General features: G+C 46.4%; 1 protein-coding gene across 1 annotated transcript; it reads right to left on the minus strand.

The window, feature by feature from the left end:
• Positions 1 to 6,585: 6,585 nt before the first annotated feature.
• On the minus strand, positions 6,586 to 6,777 carry LOC107522256 (cytochrome c oxidase subunit 7C, mitochondrial-like). The gene is given in 1 exon segment (XM_060187738.1): positions 6,586 to 6,777. A coding segment is annotated over 1 exon segment (192 nt).
• Between the last annotated feature and the right edge of the window lie 4,742 nt (positions 6,778 to 11,519).

Raw genomic sequence — 11,519 nt, forward strand, 5'->3', positions numbered from 1 at the left:
TCCAGGTCCCTTCTTTTCTGCCCATCCAAGCCACTCATGACACCATTACTGCTGCCAAATGTCCTTCTCCTTTTCCTCCTCTTTCTCTCTGGGGGCTGTTGAAGCTGGAGTTCAGAGTCCTCTTCTTCCTCCTATCACTTCTCCCCCACAGGAAATATGGATCAAGGTGAGAGTTCTGGCTTCTGTAATTGCTTTTCCACTGGACATGGGCATTGGCAGGCGAATCCTTACCCCCATCCTGTTTCTATCTTTCCCTAGTAGGGGCACAGCTCTGGAGAGGCAAGGTTCCAGGATACACTGGTGAGGTTGTCTGCCCAGAGAAGTCAGGATGGAATCATAGTAGCATCTGCAACTTAATGTCTGGAAGGTGGCAGGACATAAAGTGCGACAACTGGTTAATGAAAAGGAACTAAATGTAGGAATAGAGTAGAAGAGTGTAATCTTATAATCTTGTAAAACACTATGGATTACAAATTAAAAAATAAAGAACTTGAAAAAATAATGCTATCTGGTCAAATAAAAGTGTTTAAAAGGGGAAAGAAGTGAAACCAGGAGTTATTTTAGTCAACAAAGTTTTTCTAGGTGTTTTGTTTTCATGGACAATGCTTCCAACATGCATCTCTTGTCTTAGGGTTCAACACTCTTGGTAGACAAAGAGAAAGTTCCAGAAGATAACTTCTGCTCAGGTGATATGCCACTAGGCAATGGGGCAGAATCCTGTCAAAGCCCAGAGGCCCACTAGTGCAAGAACATGACTGCCCATCAGGAGGACCCTCAGTTCGGGGTTGGGGGGGCAAACCATGGTCAGGCGCAGCTTCAGGCTACCATCTACTGGCATTTGGAGTCATCTCTCCTTTGGAGTCAGCAGCCTCTATCTTCAGGCAGCCTGAGGGGGCTCCTTCCCTGGATGACCACCAGCCATGGACTGGTGAGCCCTACCTGCTCATGTGCATCTCAAGATACCTGTTCTCCATGTCCTCAGATTCTGGTGTTTAGACATGCCTTATGTTTTCTGTCCCTGACTATTGGAGATGTGCCACATTGCCTGGCCCTGGTGGTTGGAGAGTTCCCCAGTTCCCTGGCAGTTAGAGATGCCCCTCCTTTCCAGCCTTCCTATCTCGAAGAGCACGTGCATCTGGGCATATGAGCACTGCTGTTAGGGCCAGTTCCTTCCAGTCTGAGGGCCTAGTCCAAGTGTACCAGGAAAGTGTTGTAATTGTGGAGACTATTCCACAGCATCTGGGCCTCTAGGATCAGCTTCCTGAAGGCCTTTGGGTGGTGGTGGTGGCGGGGGGAGGGGGGAGAGCTGTCAGGGCCAAGAGGGTGTCTCCCTCCTACAGGCAGCAGTCAGATGCAGCAGCCTGGCCCAGGAACTTGGGAGCCAACCTCAGGAGAGGTTGGGGCTAGGTGCTCTTGTGTGATCACCAGTGAGCCTTCAATCTTAGGGTTCGGGTCCCACAGCTGCCCCCTGCTTCCAGGAGGGACAGGGTTGGGGGACAAGCTGGAACATCTTCAAGGTACTGGGGGCCTCTCCACACCCACCAGGTGGTTCACCTGACCAACTGGAAAAAAGGCAGTTTCCAGGCTGCCCCAGAGCTCTCTGATGTGATGCTGTGATCCACTCAGGCAGAAGGCAGAGATCTGGAATGGAGGGGATCAGGCAGGCCCGGGCCCTTTTCCAGGGTTCAAGGATTCCCAGAACCAACAAAAGATGAGAAAGTCCGAGGGATGCCCAGGGCTGCTGGGTGGGACTCCATCCTCAAGGGTAGTGGGCCGAGAGAGTATGGTTCCATGATCCACTGAGGATGAGAAGTCAGAAGTCAAGGAACTCTAGGCTGTGGAACCCAGAAACCTGGCATCTTAGGAGCCTTCTTGGCCCACAGACCACTCGGGACCAGAGTACTGGGATGGAGCATCTGTGGGTGGGCAGGGACCCTCCATGTGGGCCGGAGGACTCAGGTTGAGGACCCAGCTGGACCCCTTTCCTAGTGGATCTTCTTCCACAACCACCACCCTCTCCTTAGCTGCCAGGGGCCGGCGAAGTGGGGGGTGGCGGTCTCTAATACTCCCCTTTTCTTGCCATTCACAGTCAGGAAGGAGAAAGTCAAGTCAGGAGTAGGACCAAAGGCCCCATGGCACCCTGGGTGTCCTTGCAGGATCCTCGTGCAGGTGTGCAGAGTTTGGGACTGCAGAAGGGTGAGGGCCAGGAGCCGAGGCAGGCCAAGGGGGCCTGGGGTTTGAGTGAAACCGAAGAGCCTTGTTAGACAGACGAAGCTTCCCCTTCTCTATCTCTCTGGCGGAATGTGGGTCTGGGCTCTGGCCCCTCCTTTTATACCAGCACAGGCAGAACCCTCTTGGGTCACAATGAGCCTGTGATGTCACTGCCAACCAATCCTGAGGCTGCTCTCCCTGCCCTAGCCAATCATGAGGAGTCTCTCAGCTCAGGCTTGTTCGTTCAGCTAATCATCAGACAATTAGGCCAGCCAATCACCAGAGACAGCTCTCAACAGACTCTTCTGAACCAGAGGAAGCTCCGCCCACCAAGCTCCATAGCAACAGAGGGAGATGTTCCCCGTTGCTAGGCAATGTCTACTGAGCCTCCAAAGTTGTCTGCGCCATCTCTTTAAGTTTGGTTATCTCTGAAGACTTAGCCCGCACCTTGCTGGCACCGCAAATGGTATTGGGTCATCTATGATGTCTGCCTGTTGTGAGATATCTCCTAATGGAGCCGTCCTTGGGAAGCCCAGGGACAGAGAGAGAGATAGAGAGAGAGAGAGCAAGATTCTTATATGCTTAATCTCAAGGGCAGATCCCAGACTGGGCTTCCCATGTACTTGACAGAACCAGTTCTCTGAGCATGGCTGGTGGTGGCCACCTTGAGTTCTGGAGCAAACTATCCTCGTTGTGTCATAATGATGACATCTCAGTGTTTCTGCACAATGTTGGTTGGACTCATAGCCAGCCCAGCCAGGGCTTGACCATATATGGAAGACGTAGAGTAAAAGCCCATCTGGGGAGGTGATTCAATGGTGCTGGCAATGCACATTGGCCTGAGTTCACTCCTCAGTATGTGGCAGAGTGACACTCAAGCCTCTCTTGTGGTTACTTAATAACTTCCCAAAAGAAGATAGCCTTAAAATAATTTAAAATAAACTTTCAAAAGTAAATATCAATTAAAATGCTAATGTTAGGGAATCCGTCGGTATCCCAGCGGGTTAAGGGCAGGTGGTACAAAGCGCAAGGACCAGCATAAGGATCCCGGTTCCAGCCTCTAGCTGCGCACCTGCAGGGGAGTCGCATCACAGGCAGTGAAGCAGGTCTGCAGGTATCTATCTTTCTCTCCCCCTCCTCTCTCTATTTCTCTCTGTCCTATCCAACATCAATGATACCAATAACAATAATAATAATAATTACAACAATAAAACAAGGGCAACAAAAGGGAATAAATAAATTAAATATTTTAAAATGCTAATGTTCTTTGATTTTTTTAAATTAAACACTTATTTAATGAATGTCTGGTGATTCTCTTTAGTATTACTGGAACTCAGTCATGGAGAGAGGATGACATTGGGAAGGAGATATTTCTTTATTTTTGGACAGAGGCAGAGAGAAATCGAGAAGGGAAAGAGAGAGAGAGAGAGAGAGAGACAGCTCTGCTTCAGTGTTTGTGAAGCTTTCCACCCTGCATGTGAGGGCTGGGGGCTTAAACCCAGGTCCTTGCACATGGTAATGTGTGCACACTACTGGGCATGCCACTGTCTGGCCCAGAAGACATTTTCTTTAACAGAAGGGTAGTCCTGGAGATTGGGCCTTTTCAACAATTCTGGAAGAGTGGGAAAGCTGTATTTTAGTCTTCTTTTACATACGTAAGAACCTCCATCTTCTTTAATCAAGATGGCAATGTATTTGTGTTTGACCTTAGGTCTCTAAAGACCCACTAGAGATTGAATACAATGGAGAGAAACCTAACCAAGCACTACGCCAATCAGACAACACACGGGACAACTGGGACATTCACACTTCACCCTCCAAGGCCAGCAATGCAACCACAAGATGCTAGACCAACCCAAGTTCCTGGTAAAGACACAGGTCTTCCGAAAGAGATTCCTATTCTGCTGACAGAACCATCCTCACAAGGCTAGATCACACATAGCACACTCTACATCAAAATGCTTCTCAGCCTTTCTTCACCTACTCAGCAATTCTCCATGTGTCCACTCAGCTCAAGAAAACAGTTGTGTCTTTTCCTGTCTGCAACTTCCACCACAAAATATAAATCCAGCAAGTGTCCATGCATGAAAATTCACCCTTTCCCTGCAATGCAGACTTTTAGTTAAACCAAAGTATTGGTGATCAGAAAGGAAAGAAAATTCTCAGATAGCTAGTTAGACCTGATACAGCCATCACTGAAATATTCTGTTACCTAAAGTATGACCACAGGATGTGGTTGCAATGCTCTAAATTCCAGATTCTTTCTTTATCTCTCTCTCTCTCTCACTTTAATATTGTATGTATTTATTAAAAAGAGAGATGGGAAGAGAGAGATTGAAAGAGAACTAGAGCATCACTCTGCTACTTGAGCTGCTAGGAATTGAACTTGGGACCTCATGCTTGAGAGTTCAGTGCTTTATCCACTGTACCACCTCCTGGACCACAATTCCAGATCTTCTCATGGTTTTCTTTGATGAGCAAAGCACCTTGTTTGTATTAGCAAGAACCCTAGAGAGTGATTTCTTCCTGTTTTTACATCTGTTAACAGTAAAAATTTTGTCTTTTTCAAAGCCTGCAGTTATTTGCAAAATGAAGATCTAATTTACTGTGTACATTTGAAACTGTTGCCTCTTTAGCAGTGAGTGAGTTAAGAGGCTATTATTACTTTTTTTTCCCTACATATACTTTGGAATCCTCGAGCATCTGGTAATTGGCACAGGACTTTTCCTGGAGGAGAAATTTACAGCTCCCAGAAGTCTTTAAATCACTGGGATGAAAAGATGAACTCTTTGATAGAAGTCCTAAAATTTTATTTCCAGGTCAGCAAGATTACTTAATAGGATAGTACACTGTCTTTGTCATGGGTTCAAGTCTGGCCCTTTTAATCTTTGTTGTCCTTTTATCTGAAAATGCTGGCCTAGATTGTGAAGCCCTAATATGAAAACAAAAACAAACAAACAAACAAAAACCACCAGATTTCCATGGGAGAAAGATAAGGTGTTTATTTGTAGTAATAAGCTGATGGTCAGATCTTTTTATCCCCAGATTGTATTTCCATATACCTAATCCACCATCTATGGGCCTCTGAGACACTAACTATGGTGTCCCCACAGCCCTGTGTAACGCTGAGGGGCCAGCCCACAGTCTCAGACACTGCAAGGCTTTCACTGAGTGAGGTCCCTGGAATCTTTTTTGTTGATACAGATTAGGGTGAGGGACGTTTAATATACAAAATATAGTGTATTGAGTGCACCCTTTGTGGTAGAAAAAGATGGGGAGTAATGATATTTATTCATAATGCTCGCATATTTCTTTGTCATTTTTAATGGTTAATGGTTTATAGGGCAACGGTCGACACACGGGTGGAACTTCTCATCTCCTCACCAATGTTCTCTGCAGAACACCCTCACCCTCAGCTGAGGTCTTTTTCCATCATCAATATGCTTTGTATCTTTGCAGAGAAGAAAGTTGTCACCAGAGGGCAGGACCAGGGACAGAAAAGATCAGTGACAACGATGGAAATGAGATGCTTCATATTGATTTTTTTTTTTTTTGGTCATTGTTTCTGAAGAGAGAGAGAGAGAGAGAGATGCCTTCTCAGAATTAACAGAAAAAAAATCATCAGATAGATGCAAAAACAAACAAAAAAAAGTACTTCCAAGAGGTTCTAAGTAGGACAAGCCCCCAAGAATGTGTTTTGCATCTTAATTGGATGGGCTCATCAAATCACCTTCAGGTGGTGAGATCAACAGTCGGAGGTGTGGGTGTGCAGGGTCCGTATCTGCTGTTTCTCCACAAGACTCAAAACTACAAGGAGCTGATGGTCTCCTTCCCAGAGGCCTCCTTCTGCACCCTTCCCAGCAGCCCTGAAAACAGAGCCAGCAGACAGGAAGCCCAGATATTTATTCTACAATCCACAAAGAGGAGTGCTCTTTTTAATTTTTTTTTATTTATTTATTTATTTTGGATAGAGATTAAGAAGGGAGAGGGAGAGAAAGAAAGAGAGACACCTGCAGCATTATTTCACCACTTGTAAAGCTTCCCTCTTGTAGATAGGAAGCAGGGACTTGAACCCAGGTCTTTGCACATGTTAACTTAATGTGCACTCAACCAGGTGTCTTACCACCAGGCCCTGGGAGGGTGAATATATATATTTACCCCAAGAAACAAGTTAAATCATCTAATTGACCAATATGAATATTACTCAGAAAGCACAAACTCAGTTATCACACCTGTTATTTCAGAGGCATTAAGGATCCATGCCATTAGTTTATTTATAAATATATTCAGTATGCTGAGTTCAATTTTTTTTTAGAGATAAGACTTCTTGAAATGCTCCTCTCCATATCTGTTTCACAGATGAAACAGAAGTCTTTATATCTTAATCAACTGGCATCTCAGTATGATGAAAGGTGCAACAAATTCAGATCCAAAGTACAAAGTCATCATAAGTAATAACTGCCATTTTTTTTTCACTGAAAATTGCAAATTTGCCTCTGGACCCTCCTCATAGCACCTCCTACGGACCAGAGAGGTTGTGAACCTTCAGATGATCTATCCCAACATAATGTTTAAGAATATCTTAAAGACAGCAGAATCCAAGAGAGGAGGAAATGGCGGTGTCACACCAGACCCCCTCCCCTTTTTTATTGATTAAATTCTGATCAACAAATCCATTGGATAAAAAAGGTACAATTCACACAGCACCCACCACCAGAGTTCCATATTCCATCCCTTCCATTGGAAGCTTTCCTATTCTTTACCCTCTGGGAGTATGGACCAAAGATCTTTATGGGGATGCAGAAGGTGGAAGGTCTGGCTTCTGTAATTGCTTCTCCACTGGACATAGGTGTTGTGTTCTGCTTTATATCTTAATGATTTTCAGCCACCAAGTAGCAGATGCTACCATGACATCAGTATAAATTCTCTGGGCAGACAACCTCACCAAACCCTTTCTTAAAGACCTTGCTTAAGGATGTGAGGGCCATCTGGCTTCGACATGTCACCCCATTGATCGCCAGGGTTGATTCGGCTGATCTGGCTGGCTAGGCGGGTGTCCCCTTCCTCCCTCACCGCTCCATGTGCATCCCTCCAGAAGCTGCGCGCTCGGTCGAAGAGGACAGCCTTCCCCGAATAGAGACGGACCCGTCTTCGGTCGAGGGTATACGAGTAGCTGTGCTCCCCTGCTAGAACCTCCAAACAAGCTCTCAAGGAGGTTTTATTATTATTATTATTATTTTTATTTATAAAAAGGAAACACTGACAAAAACCATAGGATAAGAGGGGTACAACTCCACACAATTCCCACCACCAGAACTCTGTATCCCATCCCCTCCCCTGATAGCTTTCTATTCTTTATCCCACTGGGAGTATGGACCCAAGGTCACTGTGGGATGCAGAACGTGGAAGGACTGGCTTATGTAATTGCTCCTCCACTGAACATGGGCGTTGAAAGTTCAATCCATACTCCCAGCCTGTCTCTCTCTTTCCCTAGTGGGGCAGGGCTCTGGGGAAGTGGGGCTCTAGGACACGTTGGCATCATGTTATCATCTGGAACCTGGTGGCTGAAAAGAGAGGTAATATATAAAGCCAAACAAATTGTCGACCAAAGGAGTATTCTTTAGATACTGCTATGTTTAAGGGAGAAGCATTTAGCAATTCAGATACACTTCCAAGATAAACATGCTGGGTTCTCAGAGATCCTTGGGACCAGAGTTTGCAGGACTATCCTCCTCCCAACTACTACCCCCCCCCACATAAAAAAGCTCTTTTTCACAGGCTTCTGAAGCCTCCACTTATTTTTACAGAACACTGGCTGCTTTCGATAAGCCTACCTTGTAATTTCTGTGGATCCCCCACAGGGAGTATTCCATATGCATTCGTAAAGGTGGCCCCCACCCAGCACAGTGGCTTCTGTCAACCATAGGCTGGACAGTTCTCACTGGTCATGTCACCACCCCAAACCCTCTTCCTCCCCAAGACATTCCTCATTTTCCTTGAGTTCACATCCTGTTCTTACTGGTTCTCCCACAGGGAGGAAAGTCAGTGAGGTCTGGCTATTTATTTCCTGTCCTGGACCTTCAAGGTTACTGTAGCAAAACACCAGGCTAAATTGTTGAGTAAGAACAGGGCTTTCTTGCAAGCAGTTCTGGAAGCTGGGCAGTCCAAAGCAGAGGTCTCTTGGCCTTGTGGCCTCTGTGGGACTCTTTCCTTCCAGATTCCCACAGCTACTCTGTCCCCTGTCCCTTCAGGTCTGGGTGTGTTCCTGCAAGCTGACAGTACAACATTCTTTCATAGTCCTAAGGATCTTTTCGGATTCACTCTGGGTCCCCCTGACCAGCTGAGGAGAGAGTCAAAGCGGCCCCCTGGTAGGCCCAGGGTAGCTCAGCGTATCAAGGGTGACATGCGAACAGAGACACGACGGTCAGCTCTGGAAAAGCCTCAAAGGGCAATTCGTATATTGCAAGAGAAAGCAAGTGCATATACCCATTGCCCAGGTAGAAGATCAAGATAATCATTAACCCGGGAGTCGGGTGGTAGTGCAGCGGTTAAGCGCAGGTGGCACAAAGCTCAAGGACTGGCGTAAGGATCCTGGTTCAAGCCCCCGGCTCCCCACCTGCAGGGGAGTCACTTCACAAGCGGTGAAGCAGGTCTGCAGGTGTCTATCTTTCTCTCCCCCTCTGTCTTCCCCTTTCCCATGCTTGTGTTGCGCAGATGCGTACTTGTTCAGAATAGCCAGTTGGAAACTTAGCTTCTGCCTGCTGAGTTCCAGATTCAAGCACTCCTGCTCCAAACAAAGCATCAAAATTCCATTCTACCTGTTTATTACTATTTTCCTGCGATTGTCTAGAGCATTCATCACGGAAGCATGCCTTCCATTGTACGTAGAGGGGGTCTGGGAGTGCAGCACAAACCAGGTCTTTCCAGTCCTGGGGGGTGTTACGGTGCTGGTAAAAACTCCTTAAAATGGACTTGGTCCATGGAGCATGAATTCTGTCCTCCTTCACGGCTTGTCTGAGTTCTCTGAGCTCTTTGGAGGAGTATGGGTGCCACACCTGAGGGTTTTGTCTATTGGGGGCCACATTTACTGGGAAGGTGTGGACTTGGTCTGATGATGCAGGGGAAAGAGTTACAGAAGTAGAAGCTGCCGTAGTGGCCGCAGGGGAAACTGAGCACATATCTACGGGGAACGGAGCTCTTGGGGTGGACTGCAAAAGTTTTAAGGTCTCTAAATGCTGAAAACATATCCTTTAACTCCTGTATCTCAGCCACAAGGTCTCTTAATGATGAGGTATCAGCGGGGGAAGGGGTTATGGAAGCCGCAGAAGGAACCGAACACTTGTCTGCAGAAGGAGCCGAACACGTGTCTGCAGGGACAGCAGGTGAAGGGGTCATGGAAGCCGCAGAAGGAACTGAACACGTGTCTGCCGCAGAAGGAATCGAACATGTGTCTGCAGAAGGAGCCGAACACGTGTCTGCAGGGACACACGGCTGGGCTGAGAAGCTGTATATCTTTATTCACGAATGGGCAAATCACCACACCATGTGCCTTTTTCCATCATCCTCTCTCCCAGCTGCTGCTGCTGGGACTCTCCCCTCCTTAGCATAGGGGGCGGGGAGAAAGAGGGGCATGAAAGTAGCAAGGGGCAAACCAATTCTTCTCAGAGGTTGGGGGGAAGGGAACATACCAACATAGCCTGAGGGGACAACATGGCAGATGTGACTGCATCTGCACAATTTCCCAGCACCTCTCTCCATTTCTCTCTGTCATATCCAACAACAACATCAACAACAATAAAAAAGGGCAACAAAAGGGAAAATAAATAAATATAATTAAAAATATTATATAAAAAAAGATAATCATTAACCCAAGCACAGAGCAACACAATGCATAGTCACATGTTGGCCTATGAACTATTTGATCACAAATGAAGAATTACCACACAAGGTTTGATCACAAGCTTCACAATGCATATTTCCCCAGGGGAAATTACAGGCACCTCAGGGTAAATTACAGGCACTTCAGAGAAAGTTGTTATGCTATCTACCCTACACCCAATGAACTGTAGTTATAATATCTATCAGGGCTGGGATGAGAAAGGAATTCTAGTTCACTGTAGAGGAAAGAATTTTAGATATCTATTGGTGGGTGGGGGAGATAGCATAATAGTTATGCAAAGAGACTCTAATGCCTGAGGCTCCAAAGTCCCAGGTTTAATCCCAGTACCACAGAGTTGGAACAACCAAAAAGAGTCAGGTCTTTTAAACAGAGCAAGGAAAAGTTCATTCCAGATGAGACAGAAATTGGGGGTAAGACGCAAAAGGAAAGTCTCCATTTGTCTCCAGTGAGCCTGCCTTATCTGTATAAAAGCCATGCCTTTTTGCTTTAAATAAAGTCTGCTTTCCATGGTTCATGGGATTCCCCCAGTTCTTCATGGGAACTGGTGTGATGACACTTGGGTCTCTCCCTGGGAAGTATAGCACCCCACCAGTATTTTCCCCATATGACTCTGTCATATATGGAGAGAACAAAGAAGAGATATCACAGCACAGTTCCACCATCTGTAGCATTCCCTCTCCTCCCTGCTCCATGCTGTCCATAGTGTTCTGCGGTGTTCAGGTCAGCGCAGGGACAGTCACACAGGAAGAGTTGATTAGGAAGCCACTAGCATCCCGCGGGTGTCTGGAACACAGACACATTGTTGCATCACACCTGGACAGGGCATCATACAAGCTTCCCTAGCCAGTGGGAAAAAAACTGAATGTAACAGAGGAAATAGGGGGGCAGGTCTTTGAAAGCACAGAGGAAATACATTACATGCTGTGGGAGAAGGGTTTTTTCTTTTGTCTATATTCTTTTTTTTTTTTTTTGCCTCCAGGGTTATTGCCGGGGCTCGGTGGCTGCACCACAAATCCACTGCTCCTGGAGGCCATTTTTTCCCCTTTCGTTGCCCTTGTTGTTTTATCATTGTTGTGGTTATTATTGTTGTTGCTGTCATTGGATAGGACAGAGAGAAATCAAGAGAGGAGGGGAGACAGAGAGGGGGAGAGAAAGACAGACACCTGCAGATCTGCTTCACTGCCTGTGAAACAACTCCCCTGCAGGCTGGGAGCCGGGGCTAGAACCAGAATCCTTACGCCAGTCCTTGTGCTTCATGCCATGTGCACTTAACCCACTGTGCTACCGCCTGACTCCCTCTTTTGTCTTTATTCTTATTATGGGAGGATCAATGGTTTACAGTAGTTGTTGGTACATGTGTAAAGTTTCTCAGTTTTCTGCAAAACACTCTCACCCCTAACGTAGGTCC

This window comes from Erinaceus europaeus, chromosome 3 (genome assembly GCF_950295315.1).
Source record: "Erinaceus europaeus chromosome 3, mEriEur2.1, whole genome shotgun sequence".
In the NCBI taxonomy this organism is placed as follows: domain Eukaryota; kingdom Metazoa; phylum Chordata; class Mammalia; order Eulipotyphla; family Erinaceidae; genus Erinaceus; species Erinaceus europaeus.